We start from the raw sequence: 25,654 nt of genomic DNA, 5'->3' as shown, positions 1-25,654 counted from the left end.
AAGCTCCTGGCTCTGCCCTAGTAGTTGGGGGCCATTTGGGGAGTGAATCAGTAGATCGAAAATCTAACTCTGCCTTTCAAATAAAGAAAAATCTTAAAAAGAATCCAAGTACACCCAGGCAGAAGATAAGACATCGAGGCAGCAGGAAACAGGCTGGGGTCATGGGTGGAATTACGTCTGCCCCACTGCACCTCGGATCTGCTTGTTTTCAGGCAAGTTTTGGTGTCCACGAGTTGTGACTCCAGCGTTTCTAACCTGATCACCATCTTTATAAACCTTCCCTATCTTAGAATCCTCGATGATGCCAGAGAGGCCGAGAGCGCCATCCAAACAGGCCAGCCTTCCAGGAAACGCTTGGTTCCACCTCATACAAAGGCCCACGGCCGGTGCTGAGCCACAGCTCGCTCGCATTCCCACCCGAGCACGCTCCTGGGTGGTTGGGGTTTGCCAACAGCGTGCTCAGGGAGTTCTGGGCAAGCGGTGCACCTGCTGGCAGCCCGCTCCTGCCTCTGCCTGGACTCTGCTCATCCCGCGCTCTCAGGAATTCCACGTTCCGCTTTCCTCTCAGCGTGGCGGGGCTTCAGCTCGCGGGAGCGGAACGAAGTCAGGCGGCGGGCTCCCACCGCCCCTGTCGCTGCTGTTTCCACAAATCGGCTCCTTCCTTCGTGCGTAGCACGTTCCTCAGCCAGCACGACGAATTTCACACGGACAAGCGGGTGGTGCGTCAGGTGTAGCCGGCGGGAGCTCGCGCGTCCGCGTAGACGCAGCCCCAAGCCCGGCGAGCCGCTCTCACCAGCACCTCGAGACCACCCTAGACTCTTAAGGCGGACCCAGGCCCAACAGGAACGGAGAAGCTTCGCGAAGCTGGGGGCGGGGCAGTACGTGAGCAGCAGCTGCCGCGCATGCGCGGCGTCAGGGCCGGGCGGAAGTCGACGTCGCCGCGCCGCCGCCGCGTGACGCACTTCCTGTTTGTTGTTGGAGAAAGGAGAGAAAGGAAAGCGCGAGGACCCGCCGCCGCCGTCACCCGCGGAGCCGTGCCGGAGCTGAGAGGCGACCTGGCCGTGGCCCCTCCACCCCCGCTTCCGCTCCTTCCCGCCGCCGGCCGCCCGCGTCCTCGGTGAGGGGGCCGTCCCGGGCCGAGGAGAGGTCAGATCGAGGGCGCCGCGCAGGACTCGGCAGGCGGCGGCCCTGACCCAGCGCCTGGCGACAGCGTGTGGAGTGGCCGGCCGGGCAGGGCTGAGGGCCGGGGGAGGCGGGCAGCAGAGGCCGCTGGCGGGCGGGACTGCGGGCCGCGCCGGGGTCCGCGTCCTCCCGCGCCCCCGCCGGCGTCCTTGCCGGAGCCCGGCGGCCTCGGCGGCGGCGGCGGCGGCGGCGGCGGCGGTTGGGGGTGGGGCCGCGCGGGCGCCCGGCCTCGGGGGGCGCCCGGCCTCGGGGGCGGCCGCCGGCTCGGACGGAGGCTGCGGGGTGTGTGCGTGCGTGCGCGTGTGTGCAATGCCGTGCAGGGGCAGGCGGGCGCCAGGGTCGGTTTTCGGAGCGAGGGGCCCTGGCGCTGTGGGCAGCCGGCGCCGGGGTCGGAGCGCGAGGGCCGCGTCTCCGGAGCTGCCGGCGGGTTGTTGGGAAGTTTCGGAGGCTGCCTCTCGGCTTGGCCTCAGCAGCCTCTTTGGCCCCTCGCGGGGGTCCGCACCTCGGTTTATATAACTGAAGTTTACGTAACCGGAGCCGACGCTCGCTCCCTTAGCCGCGCGGGTTTAGGAGCGAGGAGTCGTTTCGATGCGGGGAGGGGAAATGGTTTTCGGGGGCGGCGGCTGGCTTTTTGGGGAGGCTGGGTGGCCCGCCAGATGTGTCGGCTCGCTTTTTTCGCGTGGGCTGGGGGAGGCGGCCGCAGCCTGGTTGAGGGTAGGCTGAGCGCGCGCTCTGTGTTTTTCCAGGGTTTTGGGCTCTTGGGTTCCCGGTCAAGTTTTTGCAGAGTTGGGGCTGAGTGGCCCGGAGGGGGGAAGGTGCTGAAACGATTCGAGTGTTGCGGCTCGATCACCCGCTTTCTCCAACGATTTTGCATGTCAAAGCGATTCGGTGGTCTCCCGTAAGGAGTCGAGCGAACGTGCCGCCTCCTGCCGGGCCAGCCTGCTCCCGGGTCCCCGGGGAGGCTTGCCCCGGCTTCCTGCTCGTCCTGCTGGGGCTGTGCGCGCCTCTGAGTCGGGGCCGCCTCCGCTAGTTCTTCCTTCGTTCTGTGATGAGCTGAGGGCTTCTCTTACCACGCATATCCTATCCAGCTGTGCGGGGTTTTCTGCATGATGCGGAACGTGGAGTTTGGCCTATACACGTTCGGTGCAGTGGTTTGTAGGTGTGCGTGACTTAGGAGGAAGTGGGAGACCGAAAGGGAGAGCGAAAGCGTTGAGCAGTTGCTTTGTGGTGCTGTGGAGGTTGATGAGAGGGGGGGATTTCACAGTACCCAGAGCTTTTGAAAGTTGGGGCGGCTGCCGCACCCTTTGCGGACGTCAGCCTTTTCCAGGTTTACTTTCTTCGGGATGTTGGGATGTTGGGATAGGATGATCTCCGGCCGAAGGCAGGCTCCTTTGGAGTTCTGGGTGGGGGTTTTTACTGTATAGACTAAGTTACAGAGTTGGAATTGCTGATAGTGTGTGATTCCTGCAACTGGACGGCAGACAGTAGTTTCTTCAGGCAAGTTCGTTTTTAAGTGGTAGAACTACTTTCTCTTGGCTTAAATTCATTTGGGGCAGATTCGGACAAATGCAGACCTGCAGCCCTCACCGCCTTTGAGGTTTCCATGCTGGCAAACACGAAAGCTAGGGCTTTTCCGCGTGGAGCGCGCTTCCAGCACGCTATCTTCCCGTGCTCGGCGTCACCTGTGGACCGGAGTGCAGGTGCCGCCCTGCACCGTGCAGCCGCTGTAAAGGTCGCGCTCCGCGCCGGTTAGTGCTTTCTGATGAGGAAACACTTAGATCAGTCTGATGTCCGCTGATAAGGAGGAGGTGAATGTAATCAGCCTTTATACTTGAGTGGGAGATTTAACTGATTTTAAAACTTTTTCATTCTTTCCTCACAAATGAGAATTGTTAGAAATAAAGTTCAGATTCATCACGGACACCACCTACTGGTGGAAAGCCGGTAACTGCGGGCGTTAGTGAGTGAGATTACAGTGGCAAATTTTAACAGATGCTTGGTTCTTCTGATGAATAAACTTTGAGAGAACATTGAATGAGGTTAATGAGAAGTGAAGTTGGAGGAAAATATGGTAGAAATGGTAGTGTAGGAATGGAATGACAATGATAAAGCCTAACTGCAAAAAAATGACAGTGGGCTGTTCAGCTTTTGTAATAATAGGTATTTTGTCAAACTTTGTATTTTTGGAGAGACATGGAGAATCATGTTTTTTTTTTTTTTTTCACGTTAATATCCGACCCAAGAAGTACTTTTTAAAAATTGTTCTTAAAAATTTAATTTTTAAAGTAAAATATTTTCTCTTCATTTTTTTTTTAAGAGATTTTATTTATCTATTTGAAAGGTGGCGTGACAGGGGGAGGGAGAGACCTTTAGAGAGAGATCTTCCATTGGCTAGTTCAGTCCCCAAAGGTCTGCAACAGTCGGCCCCTGGGCCTGACCAGGACGAAAGAAACCAGGAGCTGGAGACTTCCTTCCGTCTGTGTCTCCCACGCCAGGGGCAGGGACCCACATGCTTGAGCTGCCTTCTGCCTTATCAGGCGCATTATCTGAACCGGGGTAGCTGGGACTGGAACCAGCACTCGGATGTGGATGTCAGGCCCAACCTGCAGCTAAACCCCTAGGCCAGTCACTTTTAGTACTTTCAGTGGTGTGTAGTAAGTAGTATTTTATGGGCGGGTAGTTTTCTCCTTTAGCTTCATTTTCAGCATTGGCTTCTGGATTGGAAAGGAACAAAAGAGCCTGTTTTTTGGGTGATAATCTGTACAGAGACTTGGATGAGTAAAGTGTTTTTGTAGAGTTGTTTCTTAAGTGCTAGATGGAATTAAGTTTGAAAAGGACTCCATGCTTGGGAAGAAAGTCACTTACACTGTAATTCCTTCAGATGGATAGTCTAGGAAGGGTAATATATTTGTAATAATCACTTTGGGCACATGCATTGTTCTGTTTCATTAATATGGGCTTAGTTAATAGCTTTTAGAAATCCTTCAAGGATTTTTTTTTTTTAAGATTTTATTTTATTTGTTTGAGAGGTAGAGTTACAGAGAGAAAGGTCTTCTGCTGGTTCACTCCCCAGATAGTCGCTGAGCCAATCCAAGGCCAGGAGCCTAAAGCCCAAGCACTTGGGCCATCTGCTGTTTGCCAGGCTATAGTAGAGAGCTGGATCGGAAGTGGAGCAGCCGGGACTCAAACCTGCGTCCATACGGGGTGCTGGCACTTCAGGCAGTGACTTTACCCACTATACCACAGCACTGGCCCCTCAAGAAATTTTTAAGGTCAAAATTTGTAATGCAAAAAAACTTGACTTTTTGAAACTAACTCATAATGGAAGACCTCAAAAGCGGAAACTTTTGTATTTAATATAGTAGATTCACGGACAGGAATGTGAGGAGGAGAAACGGTGTCTTCAAAGCTACATATATCCCACAAGCTACATACATCCCACGGAGCTGAGGAAGAGGGATTCAAAGGAGAGGTGATGGTTCAGGCCTCTTTGCATGACACTGACCAACCCTATGGCTTTCCTTGCTTTGTCCCATGGGAACTGTTGCTCTCTGCGCTTTTGTTGATTTTAGTTGTTAATTTGGTACCTATGTAATAGTGTTGCTGGATATTATTTATATTTTTCATTTTGTAGTTAAGGTGCTAACTTTGAAGCCAGAACTTCCAGAGTATAAAATTCAAGTGGTCATCTACTAATTAAAAATGAATCTTGGCCGGCGCAGAGCTCAATAGGCTAATCCTCACCTAGCAGCGCCGGCACACCGGGTTCTAGTCCCGGTTGGGGCGCTGGATTCTGTCCCGGTTGCCCCTCTTCCAGGCCAGCTCTCTGCTGTGGCCAGGGAGTGCAGTGGAGGATGGCCCAAGTGCTTGGGCCCTGCACCCCATGGGAGACCAGGAGAAGTACCTGGCTCCTGCCATCGGATCAGCGCGGTGCGCCGGCCGCAGCGCGCCGGCCGCGGCGGCCATTGGAGGGTGAACCAACGGTAAAAGGAAGACCTTTCTCTCTGTCTGTCTCTCTCTCACTATCCACTCTGCCTGTCAAAAGAATCTTAATGAAGAATGGGGTGAAAGTGGGAGTAGGAGGTGGATGGAGTGGGGGTGGGAGGGCGGGAATTGGGCAAAGAACCGCTATATTCCAAAAGCTGTACCTAAGAAATTTAATTTATTAAATAAAAGCTTTCTAATAAAAAAGTGGTCTTCTCCATACTGATTTGTATGCATTGATGTTGAGTATGTGTGTGATTGAAAGACTTATATTCCTAGGGATATTTTAAGTAATACATGTGTTCAGAGAAACATGAAGTGGTTAGTTTGGTCAGAGGGTCTAAAATGATTGAAGTGGGCCAGTACAGCCAGTACAGCTGGTTGGGAAGTTTGTTAGCACTTTCTCAGTGATACGCAGGGACAGAAGTAGTCCTTTTTTTTTTTTTTTTTTAAAAGATTCATCCATTTATTTGAAAGGTAGATTGACAGGGAGACACTCAGATATTCCATTTGCTGCTTCACTCCTCATGCAACAGCCAGGAGCCAGGAACTCACCTGGATCTCCCCTTTGGCAGGAACTCAAGCACTGGGCCATCCCAGGTACATTAGCAGGAAGCAGTGTAGCAGGGAATCTGATCTGGGATTCATTAACCCACTGCACCTCAGTGCCCGCCCTGTAAAGGCAGTTTTGTTGAAAGATCTATGCAGCTTTTCTTCCTCTTAGAGCAAAAGGAAAACCTCAAGACTTAGTGAAAATGACTTAGACTTATTTTAAATTAATTTTTATTTAGAGAGACAGATCTCCCACTCACTGGTTCACTGCTCAGATGCCCTTACCAACAGGGACTGAACGAGGCTGAAACCAAGAGCTGGGGATTCAAGTCTGGTCTCCTGCTCAGGTCACAGGACTGGACTACTTGAGTCCACCTTGTCTGCCTCTCAGAATTGGCATTGTTCTGGGAAGCTGGATTGGAAACAGGAGCTGAAACTTGAATCTAGGCCCTCTGATAGAGGATGTGAGCATCCCGAGTGGTGTCTTGAATTGCTGAACCAAATGCCTGCCCTTTACCTGAAGTTCTAGTAATAAACTTGGAATGTAGTTAGAGGGGTTAGCTCACCTGTAGAGTAATGCAGAAGATACATGCTAGGTGATCTAGCTTTGGAAGTAAAACCTACTTTTTTGGGGTGTTTGAAGAAATAAAACTATTAAAGCACAAGCAGCAGTAGAGAAATAGATATTTAAGCCACCAGCCAGCCTTCACACTTGGAAGGCTTTTTTTTTTTTTTTTTTTTAAAGATTCATTTAAAAGAGGTAGAAAGACAGATCTTCATTCACTGGTTCACTCTCCATGACCACACTGCCTGGTGCTTGCTTGGTTGGGTGGAAGCCAGGAGCCTGGATTTCATCGTCGTCTCCCATGTGGGTGGCTGGGGCCCAAGCACTTGGACCATCTTCCACTGTTTTCCCAGGTACATTAGTAGGGAGCTGCATTGGAAGGGGATCACCCAGGACTCCCATCTGACACTCAGGGGATGGTGGCATCACTAGTAGTGGCTTAAGCCACTGTGTCACATTGTTGGTCCAAGGAGCTTTTTTTTTTTTTTTTTTTGAAAGAGTTACAGAGAGCCAGAGAGAGCTTCCATCTGCTGGTTCACTTCCCAGATGACTGCAATGGTGGGAGCTGTGCTGATCTGAAGCCAGGAGCCAGGAGCGTCTTCCAGGTTTCCTATGTGGGTCCAAGGACTTGGGCCATCTTCTCCTGCTTTCCCAGGCTATAGCAGAGAGCTGGATGGGAAGTGAAGCAGCTGAGACTCGACCGGCACCTACATGGGATGCCGGCACTGTAGACGGCAGCTTTACCCGCTCTGCCACAGTGCCAGCCCCAGGAGCTTTTTTTTTTTTTAAAAGAATTTATTTATTTGAGAGGGAGAGACAGAGAGAAAGGTCTTCTCTCTGTTGGGTCACCCCCCAAATGGCTGCAATGGCCGGAGCTGTGCCGATCCAAAGCCAGGAGCCAGGTGCTTCCTCTCGGTCTCCCACACGGGTGCAGGGGCCCGAGCACCTGTGTCATCTGCTGCTGCTTTCCCAGGGCACAGCAGAGAGTGAGATTGGAAGGGGAGCAGCCGGGATTAGAACCAGTGCCCATATGGGGTGCTGGCGCCGCAGGTTTAGGATTAACCTGCGCTATGATGCTGGCCCCAGGAGCTTGTTTTTTAATGTGTGTGTATATGCTGGCCCAGTACATGCAGGTTTGTGTTTTTGTATTTCTAAGGTCTACCTAGAAAAAACAAGAATGTTGGATGAACAAGGATGGATCCTGATGGGTTAGAAATGAAGATTAATACTTTGAGGACTAGGAAAAGAAGAAAGCGTTAGTGGCCGTTTGTATTGTGAGAACAGAAGCTTCTGTCAGTGTAGCATTTCTCCTGGAATGGATCAAAGCTTTGCACCACAGGAGTCTTCTGGGTTGGCAGGATTGTTGCAGTGTAACCTTAAAGTGAGAATCCATGGGCTTGACCTTTGTCATTCAATGATTGTCATGGCCATTTGAGTCTTGTTAGGACATTATGGATAGTGCATCGGATACAGGGTCTAGGTTGGCATATAACAACGTCGATTTCCTGACTAGGTGTATTCCCTATTCCAGTATATGCTGGTTGTGCGTTCACTTTAACATTTTGGTTAGTTTGCATTGGCTAGTGTAAGTTATGGTAAGATAAGCAGTCATTGGGGTGGTTTGAAATGTAGATTCACAGGCTAACATACTGTTCAAATAGTTCTTTTTTTGGGCTGGAGTATGTAAGAGTTTGCTTTTAGACATTCATTTATGGATGCTTCAGTAATTTGCTTTGGAGACTGGCATCTTTCTCTGTTTCAGTTTTTCTGTTTGCACATGTTCTTCCTTCTCATTAGCACTTAAGCTGACAGCTGCTGCTTGCAATGAACTGTTGCCCACTTTGTACTTTCCTGGACTTTTAGCTGCACTCAGTCACATCTCAGTAGGAGCACTATCAGTTTACCAATTGTTTCCAGCCTCAGCAGTGGATGGAACCTGATGGGCGTTTCCATGTTGAAAGAGTGAATGTTAGGCCGGCGCCGCGGCTCACTAGGCTAATCCTCCGCCTAGCGGCGCCGGCACACCGGGTTCTAGTCCCGGTCGGGGCGCCGGATTCTGTCCCGGTTGCCCCTCTTCCAGGCCAGCTCTCTGCTGTGGCCAGGGAGTGCAGTGGAGGATGGCCCAGGTGCTTGGGCCCTGCACCCCATGGGAGACCAGGAAAAGCACCTGGCTCCTGGCTCCTGCCATCGGATCAGCGCGGTGCGCCGGCCGCGGCGGCCATTGGAGGGTGAACCAACGGCAAAGGAAGACCTTTCTCTCTGTCTCTCTCTCTCACTGTCCACTCTGCCTGTAAAAAAAAAAAAAAGAGTGAATGTTGTGATGGGTGTTGTGGTGTACTGGGTTAAGCCATCGCTTGGGATACCTACATCACATATTAAAGTGCCTGGGGTTGAGTCCTATCTCTGCTTTTGATTCAGCTTTCTGCCAGTGTGTACCCTGGGAGGCAGCAGGTGATGGCTCAGATGCCTGGGTCTCTGCCACCCATGTGTGAGACCTCAGCCTTGTAGGCTGTTCTGAGGATGAAAGGAGGGAAGATAAATTCTCAGATCATTGCTTGGTACATTAAAGGCTTAAATATTAGCTGTTAGAATCATTGCCTTTGTAAATCTGTTAGGATGCTCTTTGCAGCATGGTTTGAGGTAGCAAATGACTGGACAGTTGTTGACTTGTGCTGTTGAATTACGGTCATTTGGACTGTGATACACAGACTTGAGAAAGAATGATAAAGCTTACATACATCCATAGAAGTAGTGTTCTGAGATACATGTAAAATTTTTTTTTGAATTTATTTTAAAGAGTTACACAGAGGAAGGAGGAGAGGTAGAGAGAGGTGTGCCATCCGCTGGTTCACTCCCCATTTGGCCGCAATGGCTGGAACTGCACCAATCTGAAGCCAGGATCTTCTTCCAAGTCTCTTACATGGGTGCAGGGGCCCAAGGACTTAGGCCATCTTCCACTGCTATTTCAGGCCATAGCAGAGAGCTGGATCAGAAGTGGAGCAGCCAGGACTTGAACCGGCGCCCATATGGGATGCCGGACCACAGGTGGCGGTTTTACCTGATATTCCACAGCACTGGCCCCTAAAAACATTTTAAAAAATTTATTTAAGGGGCTGGTGTTGTGGCATGGCAGGTTAAGCCTTCCCCAGCAATGCTGGCATCTGTGTAAGCACCTGTTTGAGACCCAGTTGCTTCATTTCTGATCCAGCTCCCTACTAATTCACCTGGGAAAGCAGCGGAAGATGGCCCAACTCCTTGGTTCCCTGCGCCCACGTGGCTGACCCAGAAGCTCCGGGCTCCTATCTTCAGACTGACCCAGCCTCAGCATTGCGGCCATTTGGGGAGGAAACTTGGAGATGGAAGATTAGTCTCTTCCACTCTCTCCTCCTCTCTCTCTAACTCTGCCTTTCAAATAAATGAAAAAGAAATCTTTAACAAAAATGTATTTAAAAGAGGGGGAGGGATGGATAATCTTCCATCTGGTGATTGACTCCGCAGAGTTCTGTAACAGCTCTGACTGGGCCAGACCAAATCCAGGAGCCAGGAACTCCATTTGGGTCTCCCACATGGGTGTCAGGGACCAAATGCTTGAATCATCATCTGTGGCCTCTCATGGTATGCATTAACAGGAAGCTGGATTGGAAGTGGAGCAGCTGACTGGAGCCAGGCACTCTGATGTGGGATGCTGTGGAATGCAGGCATCCCAAGCTGTGACTTAATCACCACACCAAACACCCACTTCTAATTTTTTCTTTTTTCTTAGACTGCTCTAAAATGGTGCTGTTTGTGTTTAAGAGCTGTCTTCCATATGGAGGTCAGTAGTCAGTGTGGCTCCTGAGCACTTGGACTGTGGCCAGTGTCACTGAGTAACAGTTGTTTAAGTCATCATACTATACATTAGGTCACCAGACCCTATTTATCTGGCCAACTGACAGCTGGACCAACATCTCCCCAACACCTTGTTTCCCTAGCCCGTGGTAACGGTGCTTCTACTCCTGGATGAATTCCTTAATAAGGGATCTTACTTAACTATAGTGCATTAATCAAAACTATCACTAACTAAACTGTATACTTTATTCATACTCTATTTTTGCACTGATGTCCTTTTCCTGTTCCAGAAACCAGTCTAGAACTGGATCACATTTAGTTATTTTCCTCCCTCCCTCCCTCCCTTGTTTCTGATACATCCAAACTTTACAGTAGGTCTGCTGTCTCAGTTTTGGCCAGGCCTACAATTTGTGATAATTTCTTTCTTGCTTGATGAAATGTCATGGGTTCATCTTGTACCTCTCCTGCCACAGACCTGGCATTAGGCACAATAAATTTTTATCTCATATAATTCCCAGTTGACCTGAGAGTGTCATTTATGACTGGTTTTGTCCAGTGCATGACCACAGATTGTAGTGATGAAATCTGAATGTTTTAAGCTCATACCTGTGAGAGGAAAGGGCATTGAAATTAGCCACCTGTGGTAGTTCAGGTAGGAGCCAATGATGGTGCTTTTGAAAATGGAGAAAAGCAAGAGGCTGGCGTTGTGGCGCGGCAGGTTAAAGCCCCAGCCTGAAGTGCTGGCATCCCACATGGGCACCACTTGGAGTCCACTGTAGCACTTCCAGTCCTGCCTGGGAAAGCAGCGGAGGAGGACCCAAGTGCTTGGTGCCCTGCACCCATGTGGGAGACCTGGAAGTTCCTGGCTTTGGCCTGGCCCAGCCCCGATCATTGAGGCTGATTGTGGAGTGAACCAGCAGATGGAAGACCTCTCTATATCTCTATCTCTCTGTAACTCTGCCTTTCAAATAAATAGATTAAATCTCTTCCAAAAAAAAAAAAAAAAAAAGAGATTTTGGAGGCAGACTAGGCAAGGCTTTGTGAATAATGTGAGAGGGAGGAAGAGACAGGTTATAGTAATGATTGTTAAGAGTGAGAGTTGCATGAATCAAAGAGCTCAAGGTAGGTAGCATTTACTAGAGAAGGGCGAGGTTTGTGAAGTGGGAGGACCAAGAGTTAAACTTCGGTCATGTTCTATTTGAAATGTCTGTTAGACATCCAAGTGGCTGTGTCAAGTAGTCATCTATCTATTTGTGTCTGAAGCACCCAGGAGAGACCCAGGATTGAAGCTTATATTTGGGACTCATTGCTAAATAAGTGGTATTTATATAATGGGAAAGAATGAAGACAGGTGAAGAGGAGTCTGTAAGCTGCAGCTTTCCTATGGCTGGTAAAGGAGAGCCAGTAGGTTACGGGAGGGAGGTTAGAAGCCTGAAGTGGATAGGGCAGGGGCATGGAAAGGCAGAGACCCTGAATGTCTAGGGAGTGTTTCTGTGGGGAGGCTGTTAGTATTGACCTTAAATAAGAGTAAGTTTTCCGGTGGTGGTATAGAGGTTGAAGCAGGACTGGGAGTTCCTGGCTCCTGGCTTTGGCCAGGCCCACCCCCAGCCATGTGGCCATTTGGGGAATGAGACAGTGGCTAGAAGATCGCTCCCTGTGTTTTTTCCACTCTGTAACTATGCCTTTCAAATAAATCTCTTTTTTTAAAGATGTATTTATTCATTTGAAAGGCAGAGTTAGGGATGTACAGGTTGCCATCTTTTGGTTCAGATGGCCGTGACATCTAGGGCTGGGCCAGGCTGATACCAGGAGCTTTATCCGGGTCTCTCATGGGGACGCAGAGGCTCAGACACTTGGGCCATCTGCTGCTGCTTTCCCAGGCACATTATCAGGGAACTGGATCATAAGTGGAACACCCAGGACTTGAACTGCTGCCCATACGGGATGCTGGCATTGCAGGCAGTGGCTGAACTTGCCACACCACAATGCCGGCCCCTCTTTCATATTTATTTTGTTGGGTTTATTAAAGTATTTGGGTTAAACGAGTTAATGTTTGTAGGACACTCAGAATTGTGGCTGGCTGTGAGTGTTAAATCCGAATATATGTATCTAAAACCAAAAAATTGAGAAACAGAGACAGAGGTCAAAGAAGGCCCATCCACTGGTTCCTTCTCAAGTTCTACAGTGGCCAAGGCCAGGAGCTGGGATCTCAAATCTGGTCTTGCACATGGGTAGCAGGAACCCAATTACTGGAGCCATTACTGCTGTTCTCAGAGTCTACATTAATAGAAAGCTGGAATCAGTGGAGGGTGGGTATTGAACCCATGTACTCCAAAGGGATGTGATAAGGGATGAAAGTTGTGTGGTTTTTTTTTTTTTTTTTTTTTTTTTTTTAAAGATTTATTTATTTGAAAGAGTTACACAGAGGAGAGGCAGCGAGAGAAGAGAGGTCTTGCATCTGATGGTTCACTCCCCTGGTGGCTGCAGAGGCCGGAGCTGCGCCGACTCGGAGCCAGGAACCTCCTCTAGGTCTATCATGCTGGTGCAGGAGTCCAAGGACCTGGGCCATCTTCCACTGCTTTCCCAGGAAACAGCAGAGAGCTGGATCAGAAGAGGAGCAGCTAGGACTAGAACCAATGCCCATATGGGATGCTGGCGCTTCAGGCCAAAGCGTTAACCCGCTGCTACAGCGCTAGCCTCCATGAGGGTGTCTTTAATTGTTCTCTAACTCCCCAGGCCAAATCCTTTTTCTCTAAAATTATGTTTTTAAAAGTCTTAGGCTTTTCATAATAACCTCTTACTGTTTGCAGATTTCTCCCCTTTTCTGGTATGGAGATTACATTTTGTTACCTGCTAGTGTTATCTTTTAGCCTCCAGTTTATACCCTCTAGCTCTGCCTGGTTCCTAAATAATGGAAGGACCTGAGAAGGAGTTAACACCATTGTGTGCTTCATCACTTCCGGGTTAGGAGTCAGTTTCAGTGTCACCTCATGTTCCTCTTTTATACTGGCCTTCTGGTTTTGGTCAGATTTGTGCTGAACTTTGATTTCCATGACTCTGCACTTCTCTGGACAGGTGCTCAGGTCAGCCTATGGATCACATAGTCATCTGCTATTAAATTCCAGTGACGGGGCTGGCCTTGTGGTGTAGCTGCTTGAACTGCTGCCTGCACCGTTGGTATCTCATGTGGGCATTGGTTTAAGGCTCGTCTGCTCCACTTCCAATCCAGCTCCCTGCTAATGGCCTGGGAAAGCAGTGGAAGGTGACTTAAGTGCTTTGGTCCCTGCTTCCTGCTTGGGAGACCTGGAAGAAGCTCTGACTTTGGTCTGGCCATAGCACTGGCAGCCATCTGGGGACTGAACTAGCAGATGGAAGATCTCTGCCTTCCAAATAAAACAAAAAAGGGCAATCTTTAAAAAGTTTTTCTTTTTTAAATCCCAGTGGCTATGTGTTACCATTTTGGGTCATTAACACACCAGCAGATTCCATACCCCCTCTCCCGCATTTCCATTTCTTATCTGTCTTGACTCGTTTTAAAATTGACTCGTTTTAAAAGGCAGTGCTGGGGCCAGCACCGCAGCTCACTAGGCTAAATCCTACGCCTGCAGCGCCAGCACACCAGGTTCTAGTCCTGGTCGGGGCGCCAGATTCTGTCCCGGTTGCCCCTCTTCCAGGCCAGCTCTCTGCTGTGGCCCGGGAGTGCAGAGGAGGATGGCCCAAATTCTTGGGCCCTGCACCCGCATGGGAGACCAGAAGCACCTGGCTCCTGGCTTCGGATCAGCGCGGTACGCTGGCTGCAGTGCGCCGGCCATTGGAGGGTGAACCAACGGTAAAGGAAGACCTTTCTCCCTGTCTCTCTCTCACTGTCCACTCTGCCTGTCCAAAAAAAAAAAAAAAGGCAGTGCTAGAGACAGATAATCCCATCTGCTGGTTTATTCCCCAAATTTATGGAATCACTGGGCCACACTCAAGCCAGGAGCTAAAACTCAGCTGTGGGGCTTCCACATGGGTGTGAGGCATCGCCTTGTGTTTGCTAGGGTGTCCATTAGCAAGAAGCTGGAAGAAGGAGCACAGCTGGCACCTCAAACCAGGCACCCTGATGTGGGGTGTGAATCCCTAGGGGCATCTTCACTGCTATGCCAAGTGCTTGCCCCATCTGATTCTTTTACTGTATTATTCCCTTTCAGTTTCTTAGTTTTAGATTCTTAGATGTTGGGTATTTTGCTTTTCTTATAACTTAATTGTTTAATCTTTGCAGGGATTGTGTTTCCTGTGGGAATCATTGTATCTTGTGTTAAGAGAGTCTTATTCTTCCTGTGATGGTATTTGATAGTGATAGAAACTTATTTCTTTCGCAAATTTTTTTTAAAGATTTATTTATTTTAAAGTCAGTTACCCAGAGAAGGAGAGGCAGAGAGAGGTCTTCCATCCGCTGGTTTATTCCCCAATTGGCTGCAATGTCCGGAGCTTCGCAGATCCAAAGCCAGAAGCCAGGAGCCAAGAGCTTCTTCTGGGTCTCCCACATGGGTGCAGGGCCCCAAGTGCTTGGGCCATCTTCCACTGTTTTCCCAGACCATAGTAGAGGGCTGGATTGGAAGTGGAGCAGCCAGGACTTGAACCGGCGCCCATATGGTATGCCGGCACTGCCGGCGGCAGCTCTACCTGCTATGTCACAACACATGCCCCCTTTCTTCATATGAAAAAATTAAGAGATCCTCCGCCTGCTGGTTCACTCCCCGGATGGCCGCAGTGGCCAGGGTTGAGCCAGGGGCTTCACCTGGGTCTTCCTCATGGGTGGCAGGGCCTCAGACACTTGGGCCCTCTTCCACCGCCTTTCCCAGGCCATTAGCAGGGAGCTGGATCAGATGTAGTGCAGCTGGGACTCAGACCGCTGCTCATGGGAAGCTGGTGTTGCAGGCGGTGGCTTAACTCACTGTATCACGATGCCAGTCCCAAAGGAAGAGTTCTTTTTCTCCTTTCTGGGAATTAAAGCCCCTTTGGAGCCAAAAATCACATAGAAATCTTAGTTGAGCCACTGACTTGCTGCACCTGAAGCAAGTCTTGGCCAGAAAAGCGAAATTCTTGTTCCATCAATCCACAGCTTCATTCATCTCATGCTTGCTTATAATACCCTGGTGGTTCTGGCACCCAAGCTCCTCTTTTCTTGCTGAGCTATTAAAATTTGTTATATTTTGTCCAAAATTTCTAGATATTTATGGTAAGAGGTTCTCTATTAAATAGCCATGCAATATTTTTGAGATAACTTCTTATTTTGGGTGGCTGAGCTGATGACAAGCAGATTATGTCTTTATGTTTTTTCCTAGCGTTACTGTGTAATGTTTAATGAGCACTGCATAAGCCACACTGAATCATGATGTAGAGAATACCCATTTTCCTACCATGAATTGATCCCTACAGTTGGAAAGTAAGAATATACGAAAAGTATGTCGCTTGTTTTGAGAAATGGAGTAACTGGTGCCATTATTTAACCTCAGCGTTGTTCAGCTTCAGTACCATGGATTTAGGAAGGTTATAATCTCATGAATTTGTTTATAATCAGAATGTGTCTTGAGACTCTCCAGAGCTGGTTTCTGAGGCTCCTGAAAATGTGCCATCAGTCTGGGGCAAACTGATAGCTTGCTGATTAGGTTGTCATGTTGCATGGAGTAGTGGCTTAGCCAGTAAGGTTTTCAAAGTAAGATTTACTTGTCTGAAAGGCAGAGTGACAGAGAGTGCTCTTCTATCCACTGGTTTATTTCCCAAATGACTGAGTCAGGGCTGGGCCAAGCTGAAGCCAGGAGCCAGAACTCCATTTTGGTTTTCCATGTAGGTGGCAGGAACTCAAGTATGTGAACCAGAACCCACTGCTTCCCCAGGCACATTAGCAGGGAGCTGGATCAGAAGTGGAGGAGCTGGGACTAGAACCTGCACTCTGATAGGGGATGCTAGCTTCCCAAGCAGCAACTTAATATGCTCCCCCAAAACACCCAGCCTAGCCAATCATAGATAAAGAAATTTGATAAGGAAATCTCACATCTTGAAGAAGCAGCTTGCAGGGACCAGCACTGTGGTTCACTGCTGGCATCCCAGATGAGTGCTGGTCTGAGCCCTGGCTGTTCACTTCTGATGCAGCTTCCTGCTTAATGTACCTGGGAAAGCATCAGAAAAGGGCCCCCCTGCTACCTATGTGGGAAACCAAGATGGACTTTCTGGGCTCCTAGGTTCAGTCTGGCCGTTTGGAGAATGAACCAGCAGATGGACGATCTCTGTCTTTTCCTCTCTCCCACAACTCTGCTTTTCAAATTAAAAAAAAAAAAAAAAATTTTTTAAAGCGGCAGTTTGTGGGATCCAGAGGCCTGGGTTACAGGTGGTAGAACAAGCAAAGTGGATTTTCATTGTTAGGCCCAGTGAATCAGTGAAAACCAGGTATAACCCACAGGTGGAATCTCTTGATGGGTTTCTCCTGAAGGGATAATCTGTCTTGGCAGCCTCTAATGATTGACCATAGAACAGCACTGTATTTGTTTGAATGATGAGTGAGTGGGAGTTGGAAGCCTTAACCTAGCAAGACCCACAGAATGGAGGAAGGGTGTCTTTCTCCTGTTCCGGTGTGGCTTCTTCATAGCAGGGACAGTGTGTTCGTGTTGGGATTCTCATAGTCTTGCCCAATACCTGGCACAGGAATGCAATGAAAGAAAAAGGAAACTGAAGCTCCTTGAACACAACCCGTGTCTAGGAAAACAAGACACTGTGAGCCGGTCAGCTAGTGGTCAAGTGGCCACCCAGCTGAGTCACCTGTTGATTTTTTTTAGTTGAGCTATTATTAGGCTGTTTCAGAATATTTTTTCCAAATCTAGCGAAGGGTCTTAGGGCGTGAATCTTGGACCAATTCCCAGACAAAGCCTTGACGGGGTAGGCTTGTGGTTAGCTAACAGAGGTTCTCGCTGTAGGCTAGCAGGTTCTAAAGTGATACCTTTCTTCTCTTCTTCTCTGCCTCCCCCTCTTCCCCTCCCCCATTTTATACAACCCTGGCTGTCTTGTTATTGACCACAGATTTTCAATTGCAGGACTTGTTCCAACAACCTGTTAAAAACATGGTGGATTACTATGAAGTTCTAGGCGTGCAAAGACACGCCTCACCCGAGGATATTAAAAAGGCGTAAGTAATTTTGTTTCTGAAATAGTACATCTGCACAGTTGTACATTGGCAAAAGAATAGCATAACTTTCCTATCGCCTGTTAAAATGGCTTTTAATGTAGTATGCTGTCTTTGAATACCACACACTTGACCTTTTAACTTGAGACAGAGCAATTAACAAATGATCATTGTTGCTTATTTCATCACTTGATTTACTCTGGTACTCTGCTTTGGGATCATGAAGCCCATTTCTGCTTGCATCAGATAAAAAATAGTATTCAAGATAGAAATAATCCCAAAGAACCTTTTGCAGTGGAATTGGCTTGGCAGTCATAAGTTCCTTTTTTTTTTTTTTTTTTTTTTTTTTTAAGATTGATTTTACGTATTTGAAAGGCAGAGTTACATATAGAGCGATCTTCCTTCCATTGGTTCACTCCCCAAAGGGGCTGGGCCAGGCTGAAGCCAGGAGTTTCAGCCAGGTCTCCCATGGGGGTGTGGGGCCTAAGCACTTGGATCATCTTCTGCTTCCCCAGGCACATTAACAGAGCTGGATTGGAAGTAGAGCAGCTGGGGACTCAGACTGGTGCCCATATGGGATGCTGGCACTGCAGGTGGTGGCCCAGCCACTGTGCCACAGCGCCAGCCCCTGAAGAGTCGATTTTAAAATGCTGTTGTAGACCTAAAGTTGCCAGTGGAGAATTCCTGCTTTACACCTCAGGCAGGGAGCCAGGATTTTAGTCTCACTGAGGAGAGACTAGGCTGGCACTGTGGGTGTCACCAGCAGGATTTATATGGGCCTAAGGCAGATACTTGAGACACACTATTTTTTACTAATAGGTAGCAGTTAACAGCGGGATTATGAAAGAAAGAAAGAAGAAAGAGGTAGTTGCAATTACTAGGGCAGTTCAAAAAGTTTCTGGGTGATGGAATTAAAAAGATGAGTTTATTTTGGTGTAAAAAAATTTTAGGCTATATATACAAGAAGGTCTGCAAAAAGTTCATGAAAAATGCCTGTTGTGGAAAACTGTCCCTGACTTTCAAAATACTTTTTTGCACCAAAATAAACCTGTTTAATTCCATTTTCCGTGGACTTGTTGAAGCCTTCTCATACTTCTTTCCCCTTAATATCTTTTTTAAATACTGATTTTATTGGGGCTAGCATTGTGGCTCAGGTTAAAGCTGCTGCCTGTGATACTGGCATCACATCTTTGAGTTCGGCTACTCCACTTCCATTCCAGCTCCCTGCTAATGCTTCTGGGAAAGCAGTGGAAGATGGTCCAAGTGCCTGGACCCCTGCCACTCACGTGGGAGACCAGGATGGAGGTACTGGCCCACCCTCTGCCATTGCAGTCCTTTGGCAGTGAACCAGTGGAAAATTCTCGCCTCTCTCTGTCTGCACTTTTTTCTCATTCTGCCCTTTGAATTAATGTTACTATTATTCATAATGGGCGGTCCAAAACCAGGAGCCTGGAACTCCATCCCTGTCTGCCATATGGACAGCAGGGGCTAGAGTGCTGCTTCCCAGGTGCATTAGATGGGAGCTGGGTTGGAAGTAGAGCAGCTGAGACATGAACTGGCATTCCAGTATGGGATGCAGTAGCTTAATCAACTGCATAACAAGAACAGCCCCAGTACTGCATTTTTAAGTAAACAAAATGATAATCCTAGAACCCCATGTTATTAGTTTATTGCGTGGACTCTTAGTTTTGTTGTGTATGCTGATAATTTTCTGTTTGAAGTCTAAGGGTGTGTGGCTGCCACCTAATTCTGCTAATCCCCAAGGACACCCAGATTCTTTATTGGCTTTTCTTCCTTAATGCTGAAGAGCCAGTGAGGTCAGACAAGGTTGAAAGTCAGGATTTAAAGTTAAATGATTGGGCAGCATTGTGGCAATGTGGGTAAAGCTGCTGCCTGTGATGCTGGCATCCCGTATGGGTACCAGTTCAAGTCCCGGCTGCTCTACTTGCAATCCATCACCCTGCTGATGTGCCTGGGAAAACAGCAACAGATGGCCCAAGTGCTTGGGCCCTACACCCTGTGGTTGAGAGTTTACCTTGTGACATTGATCTGCTAACGAGTGGGCTGGTTGAGGACATCTGGAGAGTTTCCCATGACTAAGACCCCTTTTCTCCATGAGTTTATATACTTTGTTAGTTTAATCATCATGAATCTGTGCTGTGGACATTTTGATCCTTGTTTCTGGATTGTATATCTAGAGATGTGTTGTTGTTATGTTGTATGGATTTAGAACTTGTTTATTTTATTCTAGTAGAAAGGGAGGCTTTACAGTTAAAACTGGTATTAAACTCACCAGTTGATACCTGTGAAACCATTTTCTTAATTATGTTTCAAAAGTCGAGTTGATTTCTGAACTGTAGGTATGATTGGTACCTTTTACTTTTCTCAAGATACCGGAAACTGGCACTGAAGTGGCACCCAGATAAAAATCCTGATAATAAAGAAGAAGCAGAGAGAAAATTCAAACAAGTAGCTGAGGCATATGAGGTGTTATCTGATGGTGAGTAGTGCTGAATTTTTACAGAGCTTTGGGTGGATGGGTCAGAGTGGTGATAGGGGACCAGGAATTGGGGTATCATTCAGGGCTAGTATAGTGCAAACACAAATGAGTTTTCTTATTCCCAGTTGAATTTGGGAGCCTCTGAGAACATTTTTATTTTTCTTGCAATGATTTCAGTTGATTCAGTTAACTGTGAGTGCTGAGAGGCACCTAAGATTCAAACAATTTTTCCTAGGATGGCTATCTGAAAGCAGTATCTGATACCCTGTGTCTAAGGAAATGGGGTCATAGGACTTACTGTTTTTACATCTGAGTATTCTGACAGCTCATCCCCATTGCCCTACTTTTAAACAGTACCTTGTTAATGGGGTAAGCTTACCATTTGAAAGGACTTCTTGAAGTTTAGTAGGAAGGAATTGAACACACAGCTCAGATTTAGGCTTTAAAACTTCTGAGATGTTTTTCCTATCCTGGGTCTGGAGCGTAGGTATTGAATGCTATTGAATGTCAGATCTGTTGGCCTGATTTGATGAATAGGTGGAAGATGAGCTATTAGCTAATAATTTCATGGTAAAGAAAAGACTCCAAGGGGCCAGAGAATAGTATTAAGAGACCTGGAGAGCCCTGGTGTGCTGTAGTGTGGAACAGCCTGGAGTGAGTAAAGGTAGAGACATTTAAAAGGTCAGGGATGGACTCACTGACCACATAGGATCCAAGTGTGTCCTTATCAGATCAAGTAGTAGGTCACTTTTTAAAAAAGATTTATTTATTTATTTTTGAAAAGGCTGAATTGCGCAGAGAGTCTTCAGTCCTTTGGTTCACTCGCCATATGACTGCAGTGACTAGAACTGGGCCAGTCTGAAGCCAGGAGCCTAGAGGTTCTTCTGGGTCTCCCATGTGGGTCCAGGGGCCCGAGTACTTGGGCCGTCTTCCACTGCTTTCCCAGGCCATAGGCAGAGAGTTGGATCAGAAGTGAGCAGCTGGGGTGCCAGTGCTGTGGCATAGCAGGTTAAAGCCCTAGCCTGCAGTGCCGGCATCCCACATGGGTGCCGATTCGAGTTCTGGCTGCTCCACTTCCGATCCAGCTCTCTGCTATGGCTTGGGAAAGCAGTAGAAGATGGCCCAAGTCCTTGGGCCCCTGCACCCGCATGGGAGACCCAGAAGAAGCTCCTGACTCCTGGCTTTGGATCTGCACAGCTCCGGCCATTGCAGCCATCTGGGGAGTGAACCAGCAGATGGACGACTAATCCCTCCCTCCCTCCCTCCCTCCCTCTCTCCCTCTCTCCCTCTCTCCCTCTCTCCCTCTCTCTCTCTCTCTCTTGTGTGTGTGTGTGTGTGTGTGTGTGTGTAACTCTGACTTTCAAGTAAATACATCTTTTTTTTTAAAAAAAAGAAGTGAGCAGACTCTAACTGCTGCCCATATGGGATGCCTGCACTACAGGCAGCAGCTTTACCACTATGCCATAGTGCTAGCCTAAGCCAATTTTTTTAACGGAAGATTGATTCCTTCTTTCGTTCCTCCCTTCCATTTATTTATTTGAGAGGTAGAGTTACAGAGAGGGAGAGACGGAGAAAGATCCTCCATCTGCTGGTGTACTCCCCAGATGGTTTAGCCTACTATGCCACAGTGCTGGCCCCCTAAAGTCACTTTTAAAAAAAGTTGTTTTTAGAACCTACCATAACCATCACTCAGCTTCAAAAGTTAGAAGCACTTGTCCACTTTTGCTTTATGTAGTAATGCTGTGGCTCCCCATCAAATTTTTTTTAAAAAACCTGTTTCATTTTATTGGAAATGCAGAGAGACCATGAGAGCACCAACTTTGATGCGCTGGCTCACGCCACAGATGCCTGCAGTAGCTAGGCTGGGCCAGCCTCAGTGAGGCGTCCACAGCTCCATCCAGGTGTCCTCACGCGTGACGGGGATTCCAGTACTTGAGCCACACCTGCTGCTGTGCGGGGTGTGCGTTAGCAGGCACTCTGATAATGGGCTGTGGGTATCCCAAGTGATACCTTAGCTGGTGCGCCAAACCCTCAAACCCTGCCCTTTGTTTCAAAGAAAGCCCAGGTTACTTATTTATCAAATTACTTTTATTAACCTGTTACTTAAAGTACTTTGAAATACAGCATTTAAGGTCTTTATTGGGTCAGATTTTTGAGCTGGACTATTATTTATGTTAACCTTCTTGTTTGGTTCTTGTTGATTCTGTACTGTTCTTGGGTTTATGGATTTTGTATACCAGTAACAGAAAAATTGGGGGTTGAAATGAAACTTTGTTTTTACCATAAAAGGTCTGTGGTTTTTTTTTTTTTTTTTTTTTTTTTGTGGAGGGTGTATTTTTCATGAACTCTTGGCAACCTCTGGTCTCAACTGGAGAAAGGGCAGGGAGAGAGCCTCCATCTGCTGGTTCACTCCACAGATGGCTGCAACGGCCGGAGCTGGGCCAATCTGGAGCCAGGAGCTTCTTCCAGGTCTCCCACAAGGGTGCAGGGGTCCAAGCACTTGGGCCATCCTCCACTGTCTTCCCAGGCACATAGGCTGTGAGCTGGATTGGAAGTGGAGCAGCTGGGACTCCAGCTGGTGCCCATATGGGGTGCTGGCACTGCAGACGGGGGCTTAACCTGCTGTGCCACAGTGCTAGAACCCCCCCTTGATTTGTGAAGTAAAAAGGGGCACGTGTTTAGGTTGGGAATAATTTTGTACTTGGTAATGTTTTTTTTTTTTTTTTTTTGTGATTTTTTTTTTAAGCTTTTTTCTTTCCTCCCTAAAAATTAATTTGAAAGGCAAAGTTAGAGAGAGAGAGGGAGAGATCTTCCATTCGTTGGTTCCCTCCCCAAATTGCTACAACAGCTGTGGCTGAGCCAGGCTGAAGCTAGGAGCCAGGAGCTTTTTCTTGGCTCCCACATGGGTGCCAGGGTCGAAGTACTTGAGCTGTTCTCTGCTGCTTTCCCAGGCTCATTAGCAGGGAGCTGGATCAGAAGTTGAGCAGCTGGGACTCAAACCAGTGCCCATGTGGTATGCCAGCATTGAAGGTGGCAGTTTAATCTGCTATGCCATGGTGCCAGTCTCAGTAATGTGTTTCTGATGTCTCTGGGGATTGTAGGCAGTTTAGTGAAGAAAATGATCTAGTAGAACAAATATTTTAATTTGTATACGTTTCTGAAAATTCTTGACACTTAAAATTTTTTCCCAGGTTAAGCTTTAGATTCCTCCTCTTTGCCTCCGTTTTTCTTTGCCTCCTTTTCTTTTAAAGTACTGTTATCCTAAGTCCTTTTTTTTTTTTTTTTTAAGATTTATTTATTTACTTGAAAGTCAGAGAGAGGTCTTCCATCTGTTGGTTCACTCCCCAGTTTGTCACAACGGCTGGAGCTGTGCAGATCCGGAGCCAGAAGCTTCTTTTGGGTCTCCCACGCGGGTGCAGGGGCCCAAGGACTTAGGCCATCCTCTGCTGCTTTCCCAAGCCATAGCAGAGAGCTGGATCTGACGTGAAGCAGCTGGGACTTGAACTGGTGCCCATATAAGATGCCGGCACTGCAGGTGGTGGCTTTACCTGTTGCATCGCAGTGCTGGCCCCCAGTCCAAGTCTTTAAAATTTAATTGTGAGAAATTGAAAGCTGACTTGTAACTCAGGAAATAACCTTACCTATTGATTTTGGAGGTTTTGGGGGAAAAAGAAACTGTCTAATATCTCTCTTTAAAATTTATAGCTCAAAAACGGGACATCTATGACAAATATGGCAAAGAAGGATTAAATGGTGGAGGAGGAGGTATGTAATGAGTTTTCTTGTTGGAGGCAAAAGATCTTGACTGTGCAGTTGAGTTTGTCTGTTTCTGAATTGTGAATTACTGAGTTCCTTGGTCAGTCTGTGATGACAAATACAGTTATAGCCTTGAAAATGGGCTAAAGTACAGAGAAGAGGGGGAAATTGCTAATATTAGTCAATTAAGAATATATGTATATATATTTTTTTTTTTTATTTTTTTTTATTATTATTATTTTTTTTTTTTTGACAGGCAGAGTGGACAGTGAGAGAGAGAGACAGAGAGAAAGGTCTTCCTTTGCCGTTGGTTCACCCTCCAATGGCCGCCGCGGCCGGCGCGCTGTGGCCGGCGCACCGCGCTGATCCGATGGCAGGAGCCAGGAGTCAGGTGCTTTTCCTGGTCTCCCATGGGGTGCAGGGCCCAAGCACCTGGGCCATCCTCCACTGCACTCCCTGGCCACAGCAGAGGGCTGGCCTGGAAGAGGGGCAACCGGGACAGAATCCGGCGCCCCGACCGGGACTAGAACCCGGTGTGCCGGCGCCGCTAGGCGGAGGATTAGCCTAGTGAGCCGCGGCGCCGGCCTATATGTATATATTTTAGTCTGCAAAGTGTTAGTGTTTATTCCATAGATATAATTTGTTACCTTCCTGTAATTGTGAATGTACGTTTTCAGGTCGACACCAAATATGTCAACATATATTTAGTGTATAAAGAGTAGATTGTACTGAAAAAAGCTAAAATAACTACCTCAGGTGGAGTCTGGACTTTGGTTTGTCATGATCTCATGATTAGCAATTTGGCCAGCTTGACAATGGTCAAATTATGGCCCTGAACCTATTCTTGATTCTCATAAATGGTGGTAAATACAGTGTCTAGTAAGTACTGATTGTAGATTTAGAGATGTTAGAAGGGATTTTATTTTTAAGATTTATTTATTTGCAAGTCAGAGTTACAGAGAGGGAGACACACAGAGAAAGATCCTCCATCTACTGGTTCATTCCCCAGGCGGCAGCAACAGCCAGTAGGCAGGAATTTCATCTGAGTCTCCCATGTTGGTGGCAAGGACTCACACACTTGGGCCATCTTCTGTTGCTTCTCCCAGGCTGTTAACAGGGAGCTAGGTGGGAAGTGGAGCATCGGACACAAACTGGTGCCCAGATGGGGTGCCGGCATCGCAGGCAGCTGCTTAACCAGCTGCACCACAGCACTGGCCCCGGGAAGGGATCGTTTATGTGCCTCTCAGCAGTATTGATATCGGCACACTCACTTGTCATTAGTTCTAGGTACAGATAGTTTTAATCAGTATAAGCTTCATATTTTCAATTTGAGAATCCCAGATTTTAGGAAATAATTTTCCATGACTTAGATAATGTCCTATAAACAATACTTGTCTAAAAACGCCAAAATTCGTAAACTAAAAGCTGTGCTTGTATTTGTGTAGGTGGAAGTCATTTTGACGCTCCATTTGAGTTTGGTTTCACATTCCGTAACCCAGAAGATGTCTTCAGGGAATTTTTTGGTGGAAGGGACCCATTTTCATTCGACTTTTTTGGTAAGTCAGTCACTTGGATTGTTAGTGATGAGGTATGTATGGTGTGTCCTTGACCCAGGTGAAGCTGATAGTGCCCTTCTGTTTCATTAACATCTAACCGTGTCACTAAACTTTGTGTTTTTTGCAGTGTAGGTGCAAGCCTCTTTCCTTTCCTTTTTGAAAACTTTTGGAATTTGCAGTTGAATAGTAAAATTTTTCTTTCTCTGGCTGTGTATGGCTGCAGGTATCTTGCTTTTGCCCCTTCTGATGAGGGGTGCTGAGTCTTGGAAATGTGTTTTCCTCTTGAACGTTAGTTTCTGTATGAATATGCTGTGGAATGTTCCTGTTAATCCTACGTAGTTTTGAGCCTTTGATCTGTAAACCCATTTCTTCTTCTCATGGTGGGTGGTACGTGGTAGCAGTCATTCACAGTCAGTGGAGAAGGAAGACCATCTCTAAGGCAAAGGCATAGTTTTGTTGAAGGAGGCAACTGTTAGCTGCTGTTTGCTTGTCAAGGAAATTGATTTTTCACTAAGTGCATCTCTTACTTTTGATGCCTAATACTAGGCTTTTGGGTGTATCACAGGCAAATGGAG

General features: G+C 47.6%; 1 protein-coding gene across 19 annotated transcripts in view; it reads left to right on the top strand.

Annotated features, from left to right (window-relative positions):
- The first annotated feature begins 315 nt into the window (after positions 1 to 315).
- Positions 316 to 25,654, top strand: part of DNAJB6 (DnaJ heat shock protein family (Hsp40) member B6) — a 68,534-nt gene continuing 43,195 nt past the window's right edge. For 6 of the 19 annotated variants that reach the window (XM_070077213.2, XM_051857052.3, XM_089336862.1 and 3 more), the window contains exons 1-5: positions 968 to 1,117; positions 17,179 to 17,270; positions 19,658 to 19,767; positions 23,473 to 23,532; positions 24,969 to 25,079. In XM_070077213.2, the coding sequence (XP_069933314.2) occupies positions 17,206 to 17,270; positions 19,658 to 19,767; positions 23,473 to 23,532; positions 24,969 to 25,079 (346 nt within the window). In that variant the 5' untranslated portion in view covers positions 968 to 1,117; positions 17,179 to 17,205. Of the gene's footprint in view, positions 1,147 to 12,509; positions 12,641 to 15,435; positions 15,537 to 17,178; positions 17,271 to 19,657; positions 19,768 to 23,472; positions 23,533 to 24,968; positions 25,080 to 25,654 lie in introns of all 19 variants that reach the window. The other 13 variants (XM_070077214.2, XM_051857054.3, XM_089336863.1 and 10 more) reach the window with 7 other exon arrangements.

Source organism: Oryctolagus cuniculus, chromosome 7, assembly GCF_051225735.1.
Source record: "Oryctolagus cuniculus isolate XC-2025 breed Fujian yellow rabbit chromosome 7, ASM5122573v1, whole genome shotgun sequence".
In the NCBI taxonomy this organism is placed as follows: Eukaryota; Metazoa; Chordata; class Mammalia; order Lagomorpha; family Leporidae; genus Oryctolagus; species Oryctolagus cuniculus.
The sequence above is the reverse complement of the archived record's forward strand: the minus strand, read 5'-3'. Positions and strand labels throughout refer to the sequence as shown.